The sequence below is a fragment of the Ictalurus punctatus genome, chromosome 7 (genome assembly GCF_001660625.3).
Source record: "Ictalurus punctatus breed USDA103 chromosome 7, Coco_2.0, whole genome shotgun sequence".
Lineage (NCBI taxonomy): Eukaryota > Metazoa > Chordata > Actinopteri > Siluriformes > Ictaluridae > Ictalurus > Ictalurus punctatus.
Genome location: NC_030422.2, coordinates 31826848 through 31854842, shown reverse-complemented (window position 1 = coordinate 31854842; position 27995 = coordinate 31826848). Strand labels below are relative to the sequence as shown.

General features: G+C 40.5%; 2 protein-coding genes and 1 long non-coding RNA gene across 4 annotated transcripts; 1 reads left to right on the top strand and 2 right to left on the bottom strand.

The window, feature by feature from the left end:
* Positions 1–7: 7 nt before the first annotated feature.
* On the bottom strand, positions 8–27984 carry LOC108268232 (E3 ubiquitin-protein ligase TRIM39). Of its 2 annotated transcripts, none has more exons than XM_053681709.1 (7): positions 27874–27984; positions 2820–3409; positions 2614–2709; positions 2270–2503; positions 2027–2174; positions 1095–1121; positions 8–993 (listed from the first exon to the last, which is right to left on the bottom strand). In XM_053681709.1, the coding sequence occupies exons 2-7, from the start codon at positions 3405–3407 to the stop codon at positions 449–451; spliced, it is 1638 nt and encodes a 545-aa protein (XP_053537684.1). In that variant the 5' UTR covers positions 3408–3409; positions 27874–27984; the 3' UTR covers positions 8–448. The 2 variants fall into 2 exon arrangements, with proteins under 2 accessions (XP_053537684.1, XP_017328572.1); XM_017473083.3 differs by lacking the exon at positions 27874–27984 and adding an exon at positions 18709–18831.
* LOC128633076 (uncharacterized) lies at positions 21405–26738 on the top strand. Its single transcript, XR_008396738.1, has 2 exons — positions 21405–21516; positions 25007–26738. It is a non-coding gene; the product is annotated as an uncharacterized LOC128633076 (long non-coding RNA).
* Positions 23703–27980, bottom strand: LOC124625987 (E3 ubiquitin-protein ligase TRIM39). The gene is made up of 7 exons (XM_017473085.3): positions 27874–27980; positions 27070–27626; positions 26894–26989; positions 25183–25416; positions 24946–25087; positions 24699–24725; positions 23703–24602 (listed from the first exon to the last, which is right to left on the bottom strand). Exons 2-7 carry the CDS (start codon positions 27622–27624, stop codon positions 24052–24054), a joined length of 1605 nt encoding a protein of 534 aa, XP_017328574.1. The 5' UTR covers positions 27625–27626; positions 27874–27980; the 3' UTR covers positions 23703–24051.
* Positions 27985–27995: the final 11 nt, after the last annotated feature.

The following is a 27995-nucleotide window of genomic DNA, read 5'->3' as shown; positions in this document are numbered from 1 at the left end:
AACCAGATAAATAAACAATATATATATTTTATTTCTTAGTGCTGTATTCTTAATATACATTTGATGTAGAAACAACCTTCAGAATGATGAAAATTACAGAAAATAATATATACTACTTATTTCTATAGTTATTGCCAATAAAAACAGCTTGCATTATTAAATCTGAGCCGAATTAAACATTTTCTTCAAAAAATATATTTTAAATGAGAATGTATTTGAGTAAATGTGATTTGAAGATCAGTTACAGGAGTGATGATGGATCCTGACAGGATTAGACCACTTTAGAACGGAGGATCATCACAATGAGAGCGACAGTAACACATTTACATTTTACACATAAATAAAATGTAAACATCTTTTTTTTTTTTTTACTTAAAACAACAGTATTCTTATTATCTGGCATTTTTCATTTTTATCAAGAAATAAAATCCAATTTTAGAAATTTATATTAGATTTGACTAACAGGACAGATGATCAGTGGTGCTGAATTTTTACCTCCATTATTGAGACAGGGGCAGAATAATGGATAAAGTTTCTCAGTGAAAGTCTGACCAGTGAAAGAGTAGATATGAGATTTTGCATCAACATCATAGAAGGAGATCAGACCCTCCTCATAATCCACAAACACCCCCACCTTCTGAGGAGCCGGTTTCAAAGAGAGGGAGACGGAGGGAAAGTCGAGAGCCTTATATTCAGTCTCATTCCTCAGCCACACACACCAGTATCCATCTTCAGGACTAAGTGTAATCTTCCCTTTCCTGTTAATGGACTCTCGGACCACTCCTAAATCCCACTGAGTCTTCCCTCTGACCTGCACCTCATAGTAAAATCTCCCTGAGGAGAATCCCTCCTTTCCCAACACAATGACATAATAATTAAACCTCTCTGGGTTATCAGGGAGATCCTGTTCTGTGTCTCCACATGTAACTTGTTTCCCATCATCAGACAGGATGAGTTTAGGATGAGCTGTATCAGGATCCAGAGTCACATCCACTGAGAGACAGAAACACAGCGTACATCAGTTTTATCATTGCACAGTGTGTAACAGTGAAGAAATATAGATTTAGTCATGTGATCAATAAGAGCTCACAAACCTGCATATTGCTGAATTCTCTTCAGTTCTGTTTGGAAAATAATATTGGATAATTGGAGAGTTTAAAATTATGAGCTATAACAAAGTACTGTAACAATAAAACTAAAACACAAACATCATATTGATCTAAATATTTTATTACAGATTACACCACAGTGCTGTTGAGTTCTGATTGGTGTTGATTAATTTTCTAGAACAGCAGCTCTGACAGTAGTGCAGCTGCAAATCACAGGTTTATATTACTGCACTGGTTCTAATACCTTAGCGTTTCTATAGTAACAGCTCATTCACAGGGACTTGTACGCAGATGCTTTTTTATAAAAAGACATGTATAATCATTTCTGTAACCTTTATTTGTGTAACATTTATGGAAGGAGTCTCCAGTGTCAGCGCTTTGTAACAGTCAGAGGTAAAGCTGTAACTTTAAGATTTCTGACATCTTCAGGACAGAGGAGTTTACTCTTTGTAGCTTCTTGTTAATAGGACTAGGTGTGTTTTTATCTGATTAACATGAGTGAGAAAAAGAGAAGCTTGTAAGGAAATGACTGTTTATAGCTGCTATAACGGAAGTGAGAAAAGAAACTAACTTGTTTCATGGATGTTTCACAACATTCAATATACTGTAACTATAAATGGATAAAAAGTGTGACATGTTATACTGTAAATAAAATGTTGGCATATTTCTGTGGTATAAGATGAATAAACTCTTTGGGAAAAGCTGTTATAAGAACAAAATAATAACTTTGGGATGTAACAGTTACTGCTTCATCTTACCTCCCCTTTGTTGATTATTTTCCTAACACAGAGCTTTATAACTTACATCAGATCAAATATCTCTAAATGCACACTGTACAATTCATGTATTTCTGTTATCAGGACATTTCTTCATACATTTCTGAATCAACATATTCTTAGAGATCATTAAACACTTACTAATCTCGGGAAGCTTCTCCATGTCCTCACTGAGAGTTTCCTGAAGCTGAGACAGAGCTCTCCTCAGAGGCTCCAGACTCAGATGAGAGTTAATTGTGACGTCAGGCCAGTCCTGGGTGTGTGGAGGGCTGCACAGTGACGGGTAAATCTACAGTACAGCAGGAGAGAGGAGAAATCCCTCAGCATGGGGACTGCTGTCCTGTCATGTGCTGCATTGCTATTGAGAAACAGAGGGACTCTGACCTGTAGGAGGTGGAGGTGATCCTCAGTGTGTGAGATCTGCTCCAGCTCAGTGTTTCTCCTCTTTAGCTCAGTGATTTCCTGCTCCAGCTCTTTAATCAACTCTTCAGCCTGCTTCTCTGCTGCTTTCTGCTTCTCCTCCATCACCTGAAGCAGCTCAGCCTGGCTTCTCTCAATGCAGCGCATCAGAGCACTGAAGATCTCCACACCGTCTGCTTTCTCCTTCTCTGTGTTTTTCTAACAGGAGACACATCGAGCTAAATGATTTTATTTCATATGATTATATCAGGATTCTCCTAATGTGTTTTTATAAAGACGTTATTGTGTAGGTTAGTTAAGAGACTCACTTTATTGCATTTTACAGAGTGTTTGATTTCCTCAATCTTCTTCAGTCGCTCCTGGATCATCTGCTGAACTTCTGCTCGTGTCTTCCCCAACTCAATCTGAGAAAAATCTATATTATGTATAAATGCTTTTTTCAAAGGTTCATATTTCATTCACTAAAATCATTTGCAAACTTTTTAATATTCATCATTAATTTTCAGTCTCTCACCTTCTTCTCTCCACTCGCCTCCTCTATAGGAACAGTGTTGTGAGTTTTGTGGTCTCCCTCAGTACAGAACTGACACACACACGTCTGGTCGTCTCTACAGAACAGCTCCAGAGGTATCTCATGTTTCTGGCAGATGTAGTCCTCCAGGTTCTCCACAGGCTCCATCAGTTTGTGCTTCATGAGTTTAGCTGTAGTTTTATGGAGCATCAGATGAGTGTTACAGAAAGAAACTCCACAGTGCAGACAGGACTTTACAGCCTCCAGCTTCTCCTCAGTGCAGGAGTCACACAGAACCTTTTTAGTCTCTGAGGGAAGCAGATCTGCAGCGCTGTTGGATTTCACCTGAACTGACTTCTTAAATGAAGCAGCAAGTCCAGAGATGAATGTATTCACACGTAGTTCAGGACGTTTAGGGAATTCCTCCTTACACACTGGACACTGGCAGTTTGAACTGCTCTCCCAGAACTCTTTGAGACAGATCATACAGAAGTTGTGTCCACATGGAGTAGAGACTGGATCAGTGAACACATCCAGACAGATGGAGCACTGGAGCTGATCTTCACACAGGACACTGCTGGAGGAAGCCATGACTGACACACAAGACAGAGATATGACAATATGAGATCTAAGAAACTTTCAATATTTTTCCTACTCTAATCCTAGTACCTGAATTATGAATGACATGCTAAATAGGTCCATCCATCCACCTTCTACCACTTACTCCTTTTCAGGGTCACAGGGAACCTGCAGCCTATCCCAGGAGCATCAGGCACAAGGCGGGGTACACCCTGGACAGGGTGCCAGTCCATCGCAGGGCACAATCACACACCCATTCATACACTACGGACACTACGGACACTTTGGACATGCCAATCAGCCTACCATGCCTGTCTTTGGACTGGGAGAGGAAACCGGAGCACCCAGAGGAAACCCCCGCAGTATGGGGGAGAACATGCAAACTCCGCACACACAGGGCCACGGTGGGAATGGAGGTGTGAGGCGAACGTGCTACCCACTAAGTGACCGTGCGCTATACAAATTTTACCCTTCCTAAAATCCTGTTCATTATGTTACATCATGTTACATTTCTCAAATGCAACTTCTAAAATGATCAGTTCATCTCAAGTGGTCTAATAATTGTAAAGTTGATTGCTTGACTGTTTTTCTTTTTTCTTTTTTTGAGTGATTACCTCTAGGTATTGTCATTTCAAAATCACCAGTCATGGTACACAACAGATTTTGGTTATACAGCTGTTTACCTCAATATCTCGTAACAAAAACCAAGTAAAAATTTTTTAAAGAAAAATAGAGCTGGTTTTGTAATGACAATAAATTAAAAATAGTCAAGTAGCCTGTATTGGACCACTTGAGATGGAATGACCCAAAATTAAGTATTAAAAAGAAATACATGGTTTGGGTCAACATAATTGTAAATATTATATAAACATTGAACAAAAACATATACAGACAATATTCAGTAATGATTTAGTTGCAAAAAAGAGGAGAAGCTTGAGATTAGCCATTCTGATGAAAGAAACTGGATTTCTGGCTATGGGTCTGGGACTGGGTTACGTATGCAACCCTGTTCCCTGAGAAGGGAACAAGATGTTGCGTTTAGCAAAACAGTATGGGAGCGCCCATTGCACACAACCGGCATCTGAAGCTTGTGTAAAATCATGCCTATTTATAGGCCTGTCATGATCAGGTGACGTGGCAATTAAGTGTGTCACGTGATATATGTATGGCACCTGTGAACCACACTGTCAGCCTCTATTATCTGAATCGAAGACACAATTCACAGGCCTACTCCGGTATGACAAAGCTATGCAATGTCTCGTTCCCTTCTCGGGGAACAGGGTTACATGCGTAACCCAGACGTTCTCTTTCAAAGGGAACTCCACGTTGCTTTTAGCATAACAGTATGGGAATGAGAATACCCACTCCATCATGCCAAGGGCATGGCCTGTTCAAAAAGACCCAAGCCCGAGGGTCACTGCAAGACACTTAAGCCCGGGGCAGAATGAATATCCAGGGTGTAATAACGAATGAATGTGTGTGGCGTAGATCACCCTGAAGCAGCACACACATCCTTTAAGGATACCCCATTGGACAAAGCCTTCAAGGAGGCAACCCCTCTAGTAGAATGAGTCCTTATGCCGAGAGGCGTAGTGAGACCGCGCACCTCATAAGTGATAGAGATTGCATCCACTGTAGAATTAGATATACGCTGCTTTGACCCAGCATCACCTCTACTGTCACTGCCAAGCAGACCAACAGCTGCTCTGACTTACGCCACTGGCTGCAGTGGTGAACATGAGTACAGAGATCCCTTACTGGACACAGCAGGTGCATTCTCTCTTGTTCTGGTGTGAGGAGGGCAGAAAGCCTGCAACACGACAGGCTGGGCAGCAGATGTAGGCGCCCTAGTAATATAATCTGGCCTAGGATACAGGAAGGACTAGGCTAATCCAGGGGTAAAGTCAAGGCAGGAAGGGGCACCAGAGAGAGCTTGTAGATCTCCTACTCGCTTGAGAGATGTCAGGACCAGCAGAAGAGCTACCATTAGAGTCAGAAGCTTCTCAGAGACTGACTCTAAGGGCTCAAATGGGGCACCTGACAGACCTCCCAGGACCACAGAAAGGTCCCACGAAGGTATGCACAGCCTGCAGATGGGCCTCAGCCACCTGACACTGGCATAAATCTTGAAGTTAGAGGATGCTTCCCCACAGAGGCTCCAGATGCTGCCCCACAGAGGCTCCATCAACAGGGGCATGGCTGGCCAAAATGGCGGCCATGTAAACCTTGATTGTAGAAGGAGCCCACCTTGCTGAGAAATGCCCTTGTGAGAACTCTAGGACTGTAGCTATTGCGCAGTTCACTGGGTCTAGCTGGCGTCCCTCACACCACAAGACAAAAACCCTCCACTTAAGCGCATACAATTTCCTTGTGGGTGCTCTAGGGTTCAACATGGTCTCTACAAGCTCAGTTGTGAGACCAGAATCTATGAAACTCAGGGGCCAGACCCAGAGTTTCCATAGTTCCAGCCGAGGGTGATAAATCAGTCCTCTGGCTTGAGACAGTAGATCCCTGCAAATGGGAATCTCCCAAGGAGTGCCATCTAGCAGGGAAATTATGTCTGAGAATCATGTTCGAGCTGGCCAATTAGGTGCTACTAGCAGCAGACGTAGACTGTCTTGGCGAACTCTCTCTAGAACTTGTGGGAGCAGAGCTATTGGGGGAAAAGCGTACAGATGTACACATGTGCACCATGGCGTTCAGCCCTAATTGTGCGGGAGAAGTGAGGGCGAACCACAGCAGGCAGTGTGTTGTCTCCTTGGAGGCGAACACATGCAATCCCGCTTGGCTAACCCTCCGCCATATGGACTCCACCACTTGTAGATGGAGGCACCAATCCCTGGGCCTCAGCCCCTGCCTTGACAGGATGTCTGCCCCAACATTTCAGCTGCCCAGAATGTACATTGCATTGACTGACAAAACTTTCCCTCTACCCAGAGAAGAATTAGTTGCGCCTGCCTGAACAGGGAGCATGGGCATAATCCTCCCTGGTGGTCAGTATATGAGACCACCGCTGTGTTGTCTGTAAACACATGGTGACCTCTCAATTGCCGTTGGCTGCTGCTGCCATAAGCTCCAATAGTCTTCCACAGAGACTGGAGGGGATGCTCAGATCCAGCTTTATCTTGCTCAATGTTCATAGGATTGACCCTACACATATTGGGGATAAAAATGCCCTCATTGTAGTAGAATCCTTATAACCCCTAGAAAAGTTGTCCACTGCACTGGAGAAAGCATACCTTTCTGAGGTTCAACTTGAGCCCCAAGCTCTTCATGTGGGCGAGAACAACATCTCGATGTTGAACCACCAGTTCCCTGGATCGTGCTAGAATTATCCAGTCATCCAGGTAGTTTAGTACACGGATGTCCTGGAGTCACAGTGGAGCCAGAATGACATCCATGCACTTTGTGAAGGTGCAAGGGGATAACTCTAGCCCATAGAGAAGAACCCGATCTTGGCTATGTGGAAATATGCACCTTTTAGATCTATCGTCACAATCCAGTCCTCAAACTGAATCTGTGGAATGATAAGTTTGGGTGTCAGCATCTTGAACCTGTATGTCTGAATGGGATACATGTTCTATGGCCCCTTTGTCCAAGAGGGATCTTACTTCCTGCACTAACGTCAGGCTCTGGTCTGTGCTGACTACTGTGGTGAGCACACCTATGAACCGGGGGGGTCAAGCTCTAAACTGGACTCGGTAACCCTTTTCTACGGTAGACAGAACCCATGGAGACACATTTGGCAATAGTTTCCACGCTGCCAGACGGTCTTTTAGTGACGTTAGCTATTCCACATTCTATTGGAGGGAAAGCATCAGATTTTTGTTGTCCTGTGACAGCTCGCTGACCAGAGAACACTGAAAACTTTGGACAGCCTTAGCTAGGAGAAGCCCTACAGTAGCACTGGGGGCTACCTGCCCCAACAACCTCATGTCCCTTGATACATCCCTCCACGGCCCCTCAGGATCGCTCTTCTTTGTCTGCTTGGTCTTTATTCCCATTCTCAGATGAGGCCTAGTAGCAGGCCATGACTGTGACCGCCCGGTTCCCCTGGCTGTCTGCGGGGGTTGGCAGGCTGCCATACTCACCTTCTGTGTCTCCATTACACTAGACCTGGCTCCACTCAGGCTCCAGCCAACTCCAGGAAAGAACTGGCTGAATGCTGCCATATGTTGAGCTCACTCAGCAGGTCTGCTTGGTAGGCCTGCAACACTGTCACTGTCTGCAGTGACCCACAAGCAAGACTACTACTCCATAGGCCTTGCCCACCAATGCCATTTTGGCCTTACATGGTGACTTGGATGGCAAAGACAGCCCTCCTAAATTACCTGCCGTCGATGGAGAGAGGTAGCTCACAAGCACCTCTCCACCTTTAGCATACCTAAATAACCATGCTGTTCATTCCCCACAATGGCTGAATAGTCCAACATCGTGGAGTTATAAATATGGCTTATGCATGGTTTTCCCCCAGAAGCCTGATATTTTGTCATGCACTTCTGGAAGAAAGGGGAGTTTCTGCAGTGTGAGGGATTTACTTTCACTGGGGAGAAAAAAGCTCATCCAGCCTCAGTAATCACTTCAATTAGCTCTTTATATGCTGCTCTCAGTTTTTAGCACACCCTTCTAGCTTCTCGGAGTCAGAGAGAAATTATTACTATTATTTTTGCTTGTGTGGTTTTTTTTGTGGCTTTCCATAGTGGAAGGAGTCGCCGCAATGCAAGCTCCAAAATTCAGCATGGAGCCGGACCCAGAAGACAGCAGTGCTCGTCTCCGGCTCCTCTTCTGGATTCATAAGAGATCCCCCGAACCTGAGATGGCTAGCTGCCTAGGCAGCGGCCGACCCAGAACCGCGAGGCCCTGAAACCCAACTCGCTTCGGCTTCCGAGAAGAGAGTGAGTCGCGAGTGGAGCTGCCTAATGTAGGTGTTACAATGCGCAGTCAGATCTCTCGAAGGCTGCCCTCGCATGCCCCAACCCCAGAGACTTCACACAGAAAGTGTGCACTATTCCCCTTGATGAAACGGGAGCAAGGCGTAACACGCTTCCTGAATTTGCTCACTCAGATTTTTCTCTCTTGCTCATTCCTTTGTTTTTCTTCTATTTTTTTTAAAGGGATAGAAAAGTCCAAAGATTTTGAGAAAAGATAGTGAGGAAATTAAGCATCATTTTTGTTTCTTTACACAAACAACCAACATGCAGTGTCTCTGAATATAATAAGGCTGACGGTGCGGTTCACAGGTGCCATACTGTGCATATATACATAGTGCATATATACATAGTGCACATATATATATATATATATATATATATATATATATATATATATATATATATACAGCCTAAAAATATTGGGGATGGCTTGGATGTGCTTGCTGTTTGAAAGTTGTTTCATCTTTCAATTTGATATATTGTTTTATCTTTGTGGCATAACCAAAATCAAGATCATGGTGGAGAAGACATCAGAGAACAAATTTAATTTGTGCTGTGTTCCCTCCACTCCACAGGTAATGGAGACTATCCAAAATCAAAGTGCAATTTAGAATCCTGAGTTCTTAAATGCTGAGTGAAACAACCAGCTGAGGTCAATGTCAATGTCATCGTCATGTTAATGTCAATATCCCTTCGATTCACACAAGGGCGAATATAAGCTGGTGTGGAATGCTGAGATCAGCAAAGATACAGTTACTGGGAAGTTCATTATCATGATCAGTTTTGTTCCTCAAAGATACTGGTATTTTGAAGGGACTGCTGCTTCAGAAAGGTAATGAGACAGATATCCACAAACACTCCACAAGGAAAAATAGATTCGGATGGCTGTTCAAGTAAGCCATGTCTCATCTCCAAGTGAAGCAGCTCAAACTATATATCCCTCAAGCAAAATCATTTGACCAGTAGGAGGAACTTCTTTTTTCTGTCCCCTGAGTTTTACTAAGCCCAGTCTACTTGCAGCTTGTTTCTGTCTATTATTCAGTACTCTCCAGACTTGATTGTAACCATAACACTGGGGCTGCCTTGAAATGTTGGCTGGTTACTGCACTGTTCATACATGGCATCTAGGGTGGTAGTGCCAATTAACAGATGAATTTCACTGTTTGAATTGACATCTGGAACAACTAAAGCAATTGTAGGTATCTCTGGTTCTGAGTAAAGGAAATCTTTGGGGAACTTAGCGCAGACTTCAAGGTACTCCAAGCAAGGTACTAACAGACCATTTGCTCCTTCAACATCAAGCAATTGGTCAAGAGGGCAAATGGGTGGACCAGAAAGATAATTATTATAGAATGACTGTGCCTTAGTTTTGATCTGAGAATTTGTATCTAAAATAGTTGCTGTCAGTCCCAAATACTTGGACAACTGTAGTGCATTTTTCTCCAATAAGCTGCCACGGCAGCTTCCTAATCTGTTGGACAGTATGTCTTAACTGTACATTACTTGAATGTGGACATGAGCTACGCATGTCCTCTGTGTGTCCTGCAATACAGGCCTCAACAAGTTTAAATCATGTCATTCTAGTGCACCATTCTGCATGTACCAAGCATGCTGGTTTTCTCTAAGCTCCCTTTTCTTAGCTTGCACCAGTGTGGGGTTTGGTGCATTACTATAGAAGGAAGCAATATGGCCATCCTCACTGCACCTAAAACAATACCAAGGCTTTGGCTTTGAGGTGGAAGCAGGATTTTTTGTTAACTGCTTATTATCTTTTCTGTCGTCAACTGGCTTTGGTTTGTCACACTTAGGAACTTTTGCTTGATCAGCTTTCTCTTCTCTGAGGGCCAGAAGATTTGCATCTTTGGTTTGCAGTTTATCAATTTGCTTTTACAAAGGCTGTACTACCACTAAGGGAATGTAATCACTTTCAACAGGTAAGTCAAAGTTTGTCAAACATAGATTACATGCAGTCCTCTTCAGTGAGCAGCACGAGTAAGAATTCTGGGAAAGTTGGAAGGTTAAGTTTGCATCATTCAAGCTGGAGATTTGAAATTAGGGAATTATTCCAGCATCAACAAAATAATTTCAAAAGCTGTTTCTCTGATTCAGTGTCTGTAATGCCATTGCTTTGTACAAAAGAACTTAATCCTGTCTGAATATGATGTAGATAATCAGCTGGCTTTTCCCAAGCACTCTGATGATGATTGAGAAATGCAGCAAAAAGCTCATCCACATCTTAAACAGCAGCAAGGTGGAGTCAAGAAGGTCAAGATAAGCCTTGGGTGAAGCTAGAGGACCTAATGGTTTAATTATATTAGAAGCTGGAGGTGAAAGGCTTTTAATGATATTCCTCTTCACCTGTGCATCATTAGTCATGGGATCATTCAAGTAGAGAATGACTGTTCCATGCCCAGTAACATACTTGACTTTTGATGAGGAACTTTTTTTTTCCCAGTTTCATTTTTATTGAACATTTCTGCTGAAAATTTCTGCTGTACATTTCTACTGAACATTTCTGCTGAACATTTCGGCTGAACACTTCTGCTGAACTAAACATTTCTGCTGAACATTTCTGTTGAACATTTCTGCTGAAAATTTCTGCTGTACATTTCTACTGAACATTTCTGCTGAACATTTCGGCTGAACACTTCTGCTGAACTAAACATTTCTGCTGGACATTTCTGCTGAACTAAACATTTCTGCTGAACATTTCTGTTGAACATTTCTGCTGAACTAAACATTTCTGCTGGACATTTCTGCTGAACATTTCTTGTTGAACATTTCTGCTGAACTAAACATTTCTGCTGGACATTTCTGTTGAACATTTCTGCTGAACTAAACATTTCTGCTGGACATTTCTGCTGAACTAAACATTTCTGGTGAACATTTCTGCTGGACATTTCTGCTGAACTAAATATTTCTGCTGAACATTTCTGCTGAACACATCTACCAAACATGTCTGCTGAACATCACCTTTTCTCTTCTCTCCTCCCCTCCCTTTCCCGAATATTCCATTGAGAAGAAAACAAAAAACAAATTGAGCAACACACAGCAGTAAACATTCACAGGTTTTTAAAACCTTTTTTAAAAAAAAACAACTTGTCCATACAAACCCTCATTGTATACCTTATTCTCTCAAGTTTTAGAAAAAACATCACGTCCTTTAGCCACTGGGAGATAGATGGGTATTTAGCAGACTTCCAATGCAACAATAGGGAACGTCTTGGTATAAGGGATGTGAAAGCAATAACATCCTTTGGTATCGAGCTCAATGGAACTGAGGCATCCGGAATCCCAAATACAGCAATCAATGGGCAAGATTTTAAATCTACCCTGAGAATAATGGACATGATGGTAAAAAAAATAGACCAAAAACCATGGAGATCAGGGCAGAAGAAAAACATATGGCCAAGATGGCAGGGAGAGCCATGGCATTCATCACACTTGTCCTCTACGTCCGGATACATCACAGAAAGTCTCGACTTGGACAGATGGACTCTATTGAAAACTTTGAACTGTATAAGTCCAAGACGAGCACAAGAAGTGGTAGACTGTACCCTACCTATAGCATGTTCCCAACACTCCTCACTTATCTGTACTCCTAACTCTGTTTCCCACGCATTCTTAATTTTGTTACTCGACTCACTACCTAGCACCAGACTAAAATCATAAATCCTAGAAATCATTCCTCTCTGATGCGGATTGTTTGAAAACAAGCTTTCCCAAGGCTGTTCAGGAGGTGCAGAGGGGAAATCAGGAAAACATCTAGAAATGAAATTCCCAATTTGAAAATACTGAAAAAAATGCATCACAGGGAGCTCATAAGTGGATGCCAGATTGGCAAAGCCATCAAACACACCATCGGCATACAAATCTCTAACTTGTTTAATACCCTTGTCATACCATACTGAAAATGTGGAGTCCAAACACGATGGAGGAAATAGATGGTTGTTGACTAAAGGACCCAAAGAGGATGCACCTACAAATTTAAAGCGCCGTCTAAATTGATACCAAGTCATAAGTGTGTTGAGGACAACTAGATTATCAGTATATAGGGAGAGTTTTGTAGGTAAAGAGGAGTAAAGCAAAGCAGGTAAAGAGGATTCCCTGCAAGAAGATAGTTCCAATTTAGACCAAGAAGATCCAGGAGATTTAACCCAGTAGCAAAGTTTATGAATGTGCGCAGCCCAGTAATAGAATTGAAAATTGGGTAATGCAAGTCCTCCACTAAGTCTACATTTCTGCAATAAAGATTTACTAACCCTTGGTGGCTTACCTCCCCAAATAAATGTACTAATTATCTTATCCAATGATTCGAAGAATGATTTTGGCAAAGAAAGAGGCACTTGCTGGAACAAGAAAAGGAACTTCTGTAATATATTCATTTTGACGACACTGATCCTGCCAATTAGAGAAAGGGGTAAGTTACCCCAACTCTAAATGTTAGATTTAACCTTTGAGATAAGGGGAGTGAAATTAGCTGATAAAAGATTAGATAAAGAACGTGTCACGTTGATACCTAAGTATTTAAAACCTGACTGACTAAATCGAAACGGTAAATCTGACTGTTGGAGAGAAAATGCTGCAGTATTGACAGGAAAACAGTCACTTTTATCTAAATTTAATTTATAACCAGAGACAACAACGAAGGACTCCAGAACACCCAAGACAGCTGGCATAGAGGCAATAGGATCGGTTACATACAATAACAAATCATCAGCATATAGCAACAATTTGTATTCTACACCGTATCGAACTATTCCTTTAAACAAGGGAGAAGATTTTAGTACAATAGACAGCGGCTCGATAGCGACAGCAAAAAGCAGAGGTGATAAAGGACAGCCTTGGCGACACCCACGTCCGAGAGCAAAATAATCCGAATAAATATCGTTTGTCTGAACCCTGGCATTAGGGGATGAGTAAAGGAGGCGAATCCAAGAAATAAACTTATCCCCAAATCCAAACTTCCTCAAGACTGCAAATAAATACTCCCACTCAACCCTATCAAATGCTTTTTCAGCATCTAATGAAATCACAATCTCAGGGAGCACAGACGAATGCTTTGAATAAATTATATTAAAGAGTGTACGGGTATTAAAAAACAATTGACGCCTTTATAAAACCGTTCTGCTCTTCAGATATAATATAAGGGAGTACATTCTCTAAACGAGATGCCATTACTTTCGCCAACACCTTTACATGTGCATTAAGCAGAGACAGCGGTCTGTAAGAAGCGCAGGAGGATGGATCCTTACCCTCTTTAAGAAGCAGAGCTATCGTGGCTTGTGTCAGAGTTGGAGGCAAAGACTCACATTCCAAAGATTCGTTGAACATAGCCAAAAGCAATGGAGCTAATTTTGCAATAAACGTTTTAAAAAATTCAATTGGAAACCCGTCCGGGCCAGGAGCTTTGTTAGATTGCATAATTTTAACTGAAATTAAAATTTCTTCAAGCGAGAGTTGGGAGTCCAGTTGCATAGCAGTATTCGAATCAATAACAGGGGTACAAAGGTTTTGAAGAAATGCATTCACTTTAGTATTGTCTGTAGGAAATTCGGACTTATAAAGCGAAGAGTAAAACGATTTAAAAGTAGCATTAATTTCCATGGGGAGATTGCTCAACATTCTATTAGCAAATTCCACATCATCAAAGTTTGGAGCGTATACATTTACCAACAACACTTGTCTTTGCATCAGAGTACCAGCAGCTATAATATATCTACCGTTCACATCAGAAATAATGTTAGTGGACTCACCCAAGGCAGTGTAACCTTTGATGATCTTTAATACGTAGGTGCGTTTCCTGTAAAAATACTATATTGGAGTTTAAACGTTTCAAATGTGTAAAAACCTTAGATCTCTTGACAGGATTACCCATACTTCTGACGTTCCAACTAATAAATCTTAAAGGCGTGCCTGTCCCAGCTATGCTGGGATCCATATTACTAATAACCATTTAAATAAAGTAAACCATAGGAATATAAATAGTCAATTAGAGCCGAAGTGGGACCTCCCCCCACCCACCCCCCAACACACACCCATAGTCTCCATAAAACAAGGGAGATAGCAGTGTTTCCCACCAAGAGTTGTCCACAATGTGAAAACAAATCAAAGAGTAATCTGAACTAACAAACAAAATTACCTAAACAAAAAAAATCCAGTAAGAGAAAAAACCCATACTGAATTCAAGTCTGATAAATAGTCTGTGCACATTAACAAATATAATGTCCTTACCTTTTAAAGACTTGTAACAAATAATATAACAGTGTAGCACGTAAAGATGAGGAAATAACACTAATAAAATTAAATAAACAGAGACTCTAACCCGGCCAGAGCAACAAAACAGAGAAGCACATTAATACAGAAGTAGATTTAAGAGGAGTGAGTCCACATAATCTAGACGAAGTAATGCATCGACAATATCTTCAATAAGAATCCGAATTCTGTAGAGCTGGAAGGCCGAGTGCAAAAAAATAATAAAAGAAAAGAAAAAAATACTCCACTATATAGGTGATGCAGTTCACTCCGATATCAAGAGTTTAACATAGTCTCCTGCTTCCTCCGCTGAAATAAAGTCCTTCTGGACACCGTTATATGTAATGCAAAGCCAAGCTGGGTGAAGTATTCCATAGCGAGCGCCCTAAATATCACGAAGTTGACACCGAATCTTGTTAACTGCAGCCCAGGCCCGGGCTGTCTTGGCTGTGTAGTCAGGAAAAACGGATATGGTCAAATCCCTCACTTAAATCTGCTGAATCTCTCTCGCATGGCATAAAATGTCAACACAGTCACTGTGATAGTGGAATCTGCACACAATAGCTCGTGGTCGTTCACCAGGCCTGGGCTTCGGCTGAAGGGTCCGGTGGGACCGGTCCAAAACCAGCTCCTTCTCCAGACCAAACGTCTCTTTTATCAAGGCCGCTACAGCAGCAGTTGTAGATGTGTCAGCACCCTCTGGAACTCCCACTATCCTAACGCTATTGCGCCATGACCTCGACTCCAAATCCTCACATTTATTCTCTAATTGAGTCACGTTCGCAGTGAGAGACTCGATAGTAGTCTTCATATGAACTATGTCATTAGTGGTGAACTATGTCATTTATACTAGTTCACGAGGCAGAGAAGGTCCTTTAGAACCAAACACAGCTGATCAGTACAGAATCACAAATTCTACTTAGTTCATACCTCAAATTATCTTCAAATTGTCTATCACTCAACTTTGCTAATTGTTTCAGCTCAGATAGGTAAGCTTTAGTTGTTGTATTGCCACAGGTTGCGCTGTACATGCTTGCAATACTCTGAATACTATAAATACTTCAGGATCCCCATGACAAGGTCTTGGATAAGGTAATGGAAGAGCTTCTAAAGCTGTCATGGCAGAGCCATGTTCGAATTCAGCTATTGTCTGCGCACAATATGCGGACTGAATATCAGTTATTTCCACTGTTCGAGAGATGCTTCCATACTCATGCAAAAACTCAAAAACTTCATCAACAGCAGTGTTTCATAACCCACTTATCAGGACACAGTTGGATACTTTCAGATTCTCCTTAATTACTACATCCATGTTATCTATATACAATGAATTATATCAAGGCAACAACAAACTTTAGAAAGAAATACTATTTAAGGTAGATTGAAATTCAGTCTAGCTATGCACAATGTTGTTTCAGCACAACCACTGAAGAACTTCAAGATAATGTATATTTTTTTTAGATAATGGAAGGTTCCTGGAAAGTTTGGGTCTTCAATTTGAGCAACATTACAAACTCCTGGCTGGCTCACCAAATTTTATTGTTGGGTCCTGAACGAGTTAGGTTCATGTCTAGAAGACGCTTTTTTGCTGCACTGGAAAAGCAAAAGCACTTTGCATGGACTCCCAAAGGATGAGGATGTAAAGCGTCAGTGGTCAAAGTACATATTAAAAACGATACCACAGCAGTTCAACTCCGACCTTCGTTTGTGTTCCAGTCATTTCACTGATGACTGCTTCTCAAATCTAGCTGAAGTCAACACGGGATTTCCAAAACGATTATTAATTAAAGACAGGGCCGTACCTACTTTATTTGGACCATCTTGCGCTTCTGGATCACAACCTGTAAGTATGATTAATTATTTATGTATATATTTTCTACTGAGTGTTCGAAATGCATAATTTTATGTTATATACATGTACAGCCAGTGCACAGCTGTTAGCCTCTGCTAACTGGCTAACTCACGTTATTGCCAAACTACATATAAACTTACCACTGAGAAACATCCTGTTCTCATTCTCATGGTTGATCTTCCGATGCATCATTATCTCAAATTGGCAAGATAAAACCTATATTATTACAGATACATTAAACTCGGATATGGTAGTGGGCATTTCCTTTCTGACACTGTAAGTGGTAGACCAATCACAACAGACATCTGATCAATCAGAGCAGAGTAGGCTCTCTGAAAGGAGGAGTCTAGAGTGAATGGGTGCTTGAACGAGTTGTTTGTGACACTGGGGGAAAAAAAGGTAACGCTGCAATGTAAATTGTGAGAAAATTAAAATGTGTTTTGACCTTGGATGCATGTAAACCTATTGTATGAGACCTTTAAAACAAAATTAGGCACATTTAAAAACCATAATAATAGGTGCTCTTTAAACTAACTAGCATTCACTGAGATTCAACAAACATTTTCACATCTCCACAATTTGTCTTAAAAATTGGTCCTTGATGTTAAGTTTCTTTAATGATTAAATCAACTTTTTTACACTTAAAACATTGAATGCTGCTTAGTTTATCCAGCTTAGATCTTGCTTGTCAAGCTTCATTTCTCTATATCTCTCCCTGAACGCTCTCTCTCACAGACACACTCATGCACACACACACACACACATGCACACACACACACACACACACACACACACACACACACACACACACACACTCACAGACACACACACACACAAACGCCACGAGGGGGAAGGGAAGGCCACATTTCTAGCCAATGACAATTCCCTGTTTGAAATACGCAGCAATTGCTAGGCAGATCTTTAGGTTTTAGGCAATACAACAAAAATATTTTGGAGGTATCCTAATGAGAACATCTGTTGATTATTATTAGGGCTGTTGAGCAATTAAAAAAATAACTAATTAATTGTGATTTTCTTCTTAAGACTGAAGCTTTTAATAATGGATATTTCATTGTAAAATCATAGAATGAGTGTAGAATCAACACCAAGGAAATATATTTAAATTGCAATACTATTGTTTAATAGCATCTTTTTTAAATTCTCCTGTGAACCATATATATAGATATGACTTTATTAATCCCCCATAGAGGAAATTTAGGTCAACATAGCAGCATGAAGGAATATAAAAGAACATATATATATATATATATATATATATATATATATATATATATATATATATATATATATATATATATATATATATATATATATACATATATATATATATATATATATATACATATATATATATATATATATATATACATATATATATATATATATATATACATATATATATATATATATATATACATATATATATATATATATATATACATATATATATATATATATATATATATATATATATATATATATATATATATATATATATATATATATATATATATATATATATATATATATATATATATATATATATATATAGCACCAGTAATAGTAATATATTAGTGCCAGTAATAGTGTCTGTATCAGAGAATAAACTCCAGTGTTAAATTATTATAGTATTAATATTTACCCGCCCCATACATCGTGTAACAAACTGTGATTGGTCGTTTTACATGTCCATCAGATGGTCTCCTCCATTCTATGAAAGCTACAATGAGGCTCTTAAAGCCTATGAAGCAATATGCACCAATGGGCATTGGACAAAAATCAACTGGTCATGCGACATCACTACTTGTTTTTCAAAATTTATTTTCCAAATAGTGTTACTGGAAAATCTATACAGTTTCTACTAGTGTCACTTCTTTTATTTAGCTACTTCCCAACACTGCTGAAATTATTTATTTTAAATAATAGGACCTGTTTAAATTAAAACATGTCTAGAAGAATTGTAAAAAAACAAAACAAAAAACTATTAAACCAATACACTCAATAGTGTCATCACGAATGTCTATTCTGCTACTATACCTTAAGAGGTAGATGTAGGGTAAACACAATTTCCAAAAATACTAACAGAATTCACACATTTGCCACATTTGATCTCTCCCAAAACCAGTTTCCTAAATCTGTTAACAGCTCTAACAATATAAAAGTAATGTTAAACTTTTCATCTATAGCACTATGACAGTATGTTACACAATACATAAAACAGTTAATGTCAGAAATGTTCTGAACACAAAGTTACCTGTGATGATTTAAAATGAAGACTGAAAAAGTTTTAAACTGGAGATCATATCCTGCTGACAGGAAAGGAATTCTGATTAGAAAACGACTTTGCACTTAGCTTTCATTTCCCCAAAGTGACATCATGAGGCCACTCCCAGAGTTTGGCTTTTTCATGGCAAATTTCTAATACACATTCTTGCCATCAGATGGCAGACATTTGCCAATACAGTATAACCTTTATATGAGACCAGAGAATATTAACATCCTTTATAGGCCATAGTGATTTAATTTGCACTGTATAGCTAGCTAAGATTAACAGGTTTTATATATTGATCCTGTATTTAGTGTCAATACATTAAATCCAACAGGTGACTATAGAATTTTTAGGAACTGAAACTGAATTCTTTATTCACTTGGGGGTGACCACAGAATGACCTATAAATATTCTTTTAATATCTCCAAATCCGAAGCAGCACAAACTAAGCGTTTATCAGCACAAACCAGCACAAACGAAGCACAAACAAACGAGCCTATTTGAGTGATCTTGGAGCATGTGTGGGGCTGGTGACGTCACTTAAATGTCTAATATTTTAAAATGAAAGCAGCACAAACGAAACTTTTATCAACACAAACCAGCACAAACGAAGCACAAACGATTGAGACTATTTCGGGTTAATTTGGAGCATGTGGGGGGGCTGAGTGACCCCAGAATGACCTTTGAATATTCTTTTAATATCTCCTGACCCGAAGCAGCACAAACGAAAATGTTTACGGCACAAACCAGCACAAACGAAGCACAAACGATTGTGAATATTTTCCTGACTTTTGGTCGGGGGCCCAACTTCACGCACGTCCAAGACATCAGTTTTTGCCAGACCTTTTCCCACCACATCCAGTTTAAATGAAAAAATGAGCTTCTGCCTTTTACTGCATTGACTTACATTACATTACATTAAGTTGCTTGTCATTTTATCATCATGTATAATTCTAATGAAAGAAATGAGCAGCAATGGCTGGAACACTGTTGCTTTAAAGAGGATGCTTTCAAATGTGTGATCTATTTTGTTTATTTTGAACAGGAACATGTACAGGTTTGATCTTAGGGAGAAGAGCTTAGAAGAACAGAAAAAAACAGGATAATATCAGTCAGTTAACAATCCAATTCAGCTAATACAGTTAGAAATACATTTAGCAATACATTCTGCATTTAGATCTGCTTTTACCGCAAAATAATTTGGCAAGCCATTAAATAACATTCTTCTTTATTTACATGAAAGATGTTCACAAGAATTATAAGGTTAGTAAAAATGTAAGATCATTAATGTTGTTTAAGACATGTGTTAACTAAATGTTAACAGAGGTTTAAATCTAACAAAATATTAATAGACTAATTAACATAAATTATTGTCATGTAAAAGAGGCTGAGATGGATGCAATTGCAGATAACAGAGCTTTAATCTAAGACAGTTCAAGAAATCCAAAATACTACGCAGAAAAAGTCACACAACAGGCAGGGTTTAGACGATGAGGAAACAGGCTTAACTACTATAGGCAATTGCAAGAAACGTAAATCAAAAACTTAGCAAGGTCAAACCAGTACAATTAACAGGGGAAATAGGCCGCATCAGGTGCGTCCACAAAGAAAAAAACAAGACTATATTTTGCAAACTGTGGTTGACCGCAAGTTTCCTTTAAAGGATGCTTGTGTGTGTATGTGATTGTGAACAGGTGGGCTTAATCAAAAGTCTGAGACTGCGAACAAGACAGAGTGTGTGAGCTCTGGAAAGTGTTGTCCGGGGTGGCCATGTTTATAGTTTGCAATATGTGTTGGGAGTAGGCTGATTAGTTTGACCTGACAATGATCAGTGGTGGTGAGTTTTTACTACCATGATTACTGCAGGGGCTGAAGAATGGATAGATTTTCTTCATAAAAGTCTGACCAGTAAATGAGTAGATATGAGACATGGCTTCAATATCATAGAAGGAGACTAGGCCCTCCTCATAATCCACAAACACCCCCACCTTCTGAGGAGCCTGTTTCATGGTGATGTCACAGGCTGAAACTTCTGTTTCTTTCTACAGACACACACACCATTATCCATTTTCAGGACAGGCTGTTATCTCCCCCTTTCTCTTAGCAGCCTCTCGGGTCACTCCTAATTCCCACTCAGTCTTCCCTCTGACCTGCACCTCATAGTAAAATGTCCCTGAGGAGAATCCCTCCTTTCCCAGCACACAGACACAATGATTAAACCTCTCTGGGTTATCAGGGAGAATCTGTTGATCGTCTCCACATGTACCTCATTTCCTATCATGAAAAACATGATGAATCTGCTGAGCGCAAGGGATATTTCCCAACACAATGTGCACATGCTTATATTGTGACATGTTTTTGTTTTGGTCTTTTCTTTCTTTTCTTTTCTTCTTCCCGTTTATATACGATTCTAAGCCTGTTTCCCTGTGCCTGTGTAATAGTTGTTGTTTTTTTTTTTTAGCTTACTCCTGCCTATCATTGTGATTATGGATTTGCATGTTTTAATGTTATCTGCTTGTGTATTGAAACCTGCTGTTGATTATAAATACATTTTTCTTTGGAGAGTCCCTAATGATGCCTCTGAGTTTGCATGCTTGTTTTCTCTTTTTTTTTCCAGCAGCTTCTTTATTAGGAGCTTTCCACTGTGTAAACTCTTGTTACAATCTGCTTGTTATTCGCATAGGGGAGAAAATAAAAGCCTCTGTTTGGTGATGGTAGGTGAGGAATTGGGCCAGGTGACATGCCTCATTCTTGGTCACTTCACAACTTACCATTGGCTGCAGCTGGATACAGGTTTGTAGTTATGTAGTTCAAATTCATTTGATTTTATAGCTTTTATTATTTCCTAACAATAATCTTTACAAAACAAGCAAAACATATTTACAGGATGCTAGATGTAGATTCAGATCATTCCTGAACAAGCCAGAGACATCAAAGGTGTGGAAAAACTCCCTGAGATGACGTGAGAAGACACTTAAGAGCAGTGTTGTCCACAAAGAGCTGGTGTGGGTGAAGGTTTTCATTCCAATCAAGCAGGAGTCACACCTGAATACACCGGTTTAATCAGTTGAGCTTTGCTATTAACAGACTCAGGTGTGGCTTCTGCTTTTTTGGAATGAAAAAAATGCACCCACACCAGCCCTTTGCGGATAAACTTCCTTAAGAGGAACCAGACTCCTGAACATGTCATCTTCTGGGTGACAGCAAATAATAGGTTTATAAATCACTTACTCCCACAGCCCTTTATTCAAATCAAACAGTACTAAATGCCTTGAAAGTACATTCTGAAAGAACACATTGTGAACAGGAGTCTTGGAATAAGCACAGGTAATTCATTACACTTCGACACCTCTATAATATGAACTCAAACAATGTGTATTGAAAGGATGAGTATATTGTACGGTATCTCACAAAAGTGAGTACACCCCTCACATTTTTGTAAATATTTGATTATATCTATTCATGTGACAACACTGAAAAGAAATGACACTTTGCTACAATATAAAGTAGTGAGTGTACAGCTTGCATAGCACTGTAAATTTGCTGTCCCCTCAAAATAACTCAACACGCAGCCATTAATGTCTAAACCGCTGGCAACAAAAGTGAGTACACCCCTGAGTGAAAATGTCCAAATTGGGCCCAATTAGCCATTTTCCCCTCCCCGGTGTCATGTGACTTGTTAGTGTTACAAGGTCTCAGGTGTGAATGAGGAGCAGGTGTGTTAAATTTGGTGTCATCGCTCTCACACTCCCTCATACTGGTCACTGGAAGTTCAACATGGCACCTCATGGCAAAGAACTCTCTGAGGATCTGGAAAAAAAAAGAATTGTTGCTCTACATTAAGATGGCCTAGGCTATAAGAAGATTGCCAAGACTCTGACACTGAGCTGCAGCACGGTGGCCAAGACCATACAGCGGTTTAACAGGACAGGTTCCACTCAGAACAGGCCTCGCCATGGTCGACCAAAGAAGTTGAGTGCACGTGCTCAGCGTCATATCCAGAGGTTGTCTTTGGGAAATAGACGTATGAGTGCTGCCAGCATTGCTGGTTGAAGGGGTGGGGGGGTCAGCCTGTCAGTGCTCAGACCATACGCCACGCACTGCATCAAATTGGTCTGCATGGCTGGCGTCCCAGAAGGAAGCCTCTTCTAAAGATGATGCACAAGAAAGTCCGCAAACAGTTTGCTGAAGACAAGCAGACTAAGGACATGGATTACTGGAACCATGTCCTGTGGTCTGATGAGACCAAGATAATCTTATTTGGTTCAGATGGTGTCAAGCGTGTGTGGCAGCAACCAGGTGAGGAGTACAAAGTCAAGTGTGTCTTGCCTACAGTCAAGCATGGTGGTGGGAGTGTCATGGTCTGGGGCTGCATGAGTGCTGCCGGCACTGGGGAGCTACAGGTCATTGAGGGAACCATGAATGCCAACATGCTGTGTGACATACTGAAGCAGAGCATGATCCCCTCCCTTCGGAGACTGGGCCGCAGGGCAGTATTCCAGCATGATAACGAACCTAAACACACCTCCAAGACGACTAATGCCTTGCTAAAGAAGCTGAGGGTGAAAATGATGGACTGGCCAAGCATGTCTCCAGACCTAAACCCTATTGAGCATCTGTGGGTCATCCTCAAACGGAAGGTGGAGAAGTGCAAGGTCTAACATCCACCAGCTCCATGACGTCGTCATGGAGGAGTGGAAGAGGACTCCAGTGGCAACCTGTGAAGCTCTGGTGAACTCCATGCCCAAGAGTGTTAAGGCAGTGCTGGAAAATAATGGTGGCCACACAAAATATTGACACTTTTGGGCCCAATTTGGACATTTTCACTCAGGGGTGTACTCACTTTTGTTGCCAGCGGTTTAGACATTAATGGCTGTGTGTTGAGTTATTTTGAGGGGACAACAAATTTACACTGTTATACAAGCTGTACACTCACTACTTTACATTGTAGCAAAGTGTCATTTCTTCAGTGTTGTCACATGAAAAGATATCGTCAAATATTTACAACAATGTGAGGGGTGTACTCACTTTTGTGAAATACTGTAAATAACCACAGGAATGTCTTTATGAAGTTATGTACAAGTCTACAGTATGTATAAGATTATCGACTGAAGTAAGGCCTTGGACATGCAGTTCTTTAGGGTATCCATGCGGGACCATCCATAGCAGCAGAAATTGAGACAAGTGTAGAAAAAGATTTTTATAGGCTATAATAAATGCATGATAATTGTGATTCATTACATGTTTTACCAACTCTAGTCATGGAGGACAAATCAGGAATCATGATTATCACAATTTTGTGCATTTTGACAAGTTCATGTTTAAAACCTATTCTTGGACTTGAGTCAATGGGTAGATGATCAGTGGTGCTGAGTTTTCACCTCCTTCATTGAGACAGGGGCTGAAGAATGGATAGAGTTTCTCAGTGAACGACTGGCCAGTGAAAGAGTAGATATGCGATTTAGCTTCAACATCATAGAAGGAGATCAGACCCTCCTCATAATCCACAAACACCCCCACCTTCTGAGGAGCCTGTTTCAAGGAGAGAGGGATGGGAGGAGAGTCCAGAGCCTCATATTCAGTCTTATTATGCCAAGACACCGACCAAAATCCATTTTCAGGGCAGGCTGTAATTTCCCCCTTCCTATTAATAGACTCTCTAACAACTCCTAAATCCCACTTAGTCTTCCCTCTGACCTGCACCTCATAGTAAAATCTCCCTGAGGAGAATCCCTCCTTTCCCAGTACACAGATGCAACGATCAAACCTCTCTGGGTTATCAGGGAGCTTCTTTATTATGTTTTCACATGTGACCTCTTTGCCATCATTAGTTAGGGTAAGAGATGGATTTGCTGTGTCAGGATCCAGAGTCACATCCACTAAGATAAAGAAACACAATTTACACTTTTTTTTCCTGCTCCAGTATACAGTCTTTATACTTCTGTAGGCACACATAGCAAATAAATCCCACTGACCTGCATGTTGCTGCATTCTTTTTAGTTCTGTTTGTAAAAGAGAAACAAAGAATATTACTTGCTTTTATAATTTACCTACACTGTAAAACACTAAAAAAGAAAGTCCACCTGCTGCCTTAGAAACGTGACTAAACTCAACTTGAAGACAACCTTTGTTTCAACTCAAATAGTTACATTTTACAAGTTTTCCAAGTCAAGACAGAAAACCCTTTGTTCCTTAAGAATTGACTTATGAGTATATACTTACCAATATGGACAAACTTGTCCATTTCATCATTAAGTACTTCTTGTATTATTTTTCTCCTCAGAGTCTCCAGACTCAGATGAGAGTTAATTGTGACGTCAGTCCAGTCCTGGGTGTGTGGAGGGCTGCACAGTGACGGGTAAATCTACAGTACAGCAGGAGAGAGGAGAAATCCCTCAGCATGGGGACTGCTGTCCTGTCATGTGCTGCATTGCTATTGAGAAACAGAGGGACTCTGACCTGTAGGAGGTGGAGGTGATCCTCAGTGTGTGAGATCTGCTCCAGCTCAGTGTTTCTCCTCTTTAGCTCAGTGATTTCCTGCTCCAGCTCTTTAATCAACTCTTCAGCCTGCTTCTCTGCTGCTTTCTGCTTCTCCTCCATCGCCTTTGGCACCTCAGCTGCACTTCTCTTAATGCCGTGCATCAGTTTGCTGAAGATCTCCACACTGTCTTCTTTCTCCTTCTCTGTGTTTTTCTAAATGAAACAAATTAAATTTATATGCAATGATTCTTTTTTTTTTTTGCTCAATCAATGGATTTTTTGTAAATTTCTTTATAAACAGATTTTTGTGGAGAGTCCTCAAACAAATCTCTTCACGGTGTAGATAAAGTTTTATCAAACTTAACAAAAAAGGGAAAGAAATAAAATCTGATTAATGCAGTATCTAAATTAAATAAATGGTATTTATTATTCTTACATTGTAAAGTCCTTAGTAGCAACAATTCCATCCATCCATCTGTTTTCCCTACTGTTTATCCTACACAAGGTTGTATGGGAGCTTGAAGCCTATCCCAGCCAATCATCCTACAGGATATGTCTTTGGACAGGGGTGTCACGGTTTCCCCTTTAAGCAGCGCGCGGTAGAGCATGTGAGCGCGCGTGCACGAGCAAGGTGCGCGTGCACGAGCAAGGTGCGCGAGCACCTGCTTTTCGTTTATTGACAGTCGTGACATCGTGTACATTGAACACGTGCTTTTCTTATGTTTCTAACATTTTGATACGCTGGTTTCTCCGCTCCCAGTCCCTCGCTATTGTTCATGTTTCTTGTTTTGTATATCAACCCTGTAATTCCGTGACCACTACATTGTTTCCGGCCGTGCCCAGTTCATGCCTGTTTGCCGATCGCCTGACCTATGCATGTTTCTGGATTACATTTGTGGATTACGATTTGCATTTACCTTCCTGTGTCACTCATAAATAAAACCGTCAAACTGCAATTGCATCCATCCTTATCTTCGTTACGTCTCGAGACATGACAAGGGGGAGGAAGCCTGCGTACCCAGAGGAAACCCCTAAACACATGAAGGGATTTGGACCCCCAGCACTGGAGGGGCGAGGCAAATGTCTTTTATCCACTAAGCCACTGTGCCCCCACAACAATTCCTTGGTCATCAGCATCATTGTTGTGGAGCTAATCATTTTGGAACCAATGCACTGCTTTATGTTCTACTATGTGGGATTTTTTTTCAAAAGCCAGACTTTTAGCACTCTCTAGAAAATCTGATCAGTCTGAGTTTGAGACTAACACCGTTTTGGTCAAACGTTTTTAGATTCATGCACGTTATCATGGATATGCCATACATAATCAAACCCTTAGGAATGAAAAGAGAGATTATCAGAAAAGGCTTAACATGAAGAAATATTTTCTGACGAATATCTTCCGTAGCCTTATGATGGTCATAAAGAAAAACTTCTTGTGAAATAGGAAGTTATTAATTACCCAGCTTTCAACATTAACTGGTTCAAATTTGGTGTAGTTTTCTATACGTTTGCACATTAAAAATGTATTGTATCCACCTTTAGTGTGTATAATTTAATTGTGCCCATGATTTGTGTTTTAGTTGGTGAGGTATCAGTACATGGCTAGTACACATCCAGTTTAAGTGTGATGGTCAGGTTTCAGATACTTTTGGCCGTATACTCTACTGTATGTTTTAATATGAAGACTCACTTTATTGAGCTCTATAGAGTGTCTGATTTCTTCAATCTTCCTCAGTCGTTCCTGGATCATCTGCTGAACTACCCAGTGTAACATCCACAACTCAGTCTAGGAGAAAACAAATATACAGTAATGACTTTTTTTGCATATTTAAAATGCACATGTTCTAAATTCTAAATGTCTCTCACCTTATTATTTTCACTCTCCTCCTCTATAGGAACAGTGTTGTGAGTTTTGTGGTCTCCCTCAGTACAGAACTGACACACACACATCTGGTCGTCTCTACAGAACAGCTCCAGGGGTCTGTCATGTTTCTGGCAGATGTAGTCCTCCAGGTTCTCCACAGGCTCCATCAGTTTGTGCTTCATGAGTTTAGTTGTGGTTTTATGGAGCATCAGATGAATATTACAGTAGGAAACGCCACAGTGCAGACAGGACTTTAGAGCTTCCAGCTTCTCCTCAGTGCAGGAGTCGCACAGAACCTTTTTAGCCTTGAGGGGAACCTGCTTCTTAAATGCAGCAGCAAGTCCAGAGATGAATGTATTTACACGTAGTTCAGGTCTTTTAGGGAATTCCTCCTTACACACTGGACACTGGCAGTGTGAACTGCTGTCCCAGAACTCTTTGAGACAGATCATACAGAAGTTGTGTCCACATGGAGTAGAGACTGGATCAGTGAACACATCCAGACAGATGGAGCACTGGAGCTGATCTTCACATAGGACACTGCTGGAGGAAGCCATGACTGACACAGCAGACGGCGAGAGTGAGGTATTATTTAAGACCACAGAAAACATCCAACACTTAACACACACAAAGCTGTCGAACATTGATTTGCCACATTTGATCTCTCCCAAAACCAGTTTCCTAAATCTGTTAACAGCTCTAACAATATAAAAGTAATGTTAAACTTTTCATCTATAGCACTATGACAGTATGTTACACAATACATAAAACAGTTAATGTTAGAAATGTTCTGAACACAAAGTTACCTGTGATGATTTGTAAAGGAAGACTCAAAAAGTTTTAAACTGGAGATCGTGTCCTGCTGAAAGGGAAGTTATTCAGATTAGGAAACGACCTTGCACTTAGCTTTCATTTCCCCAAAGTGACA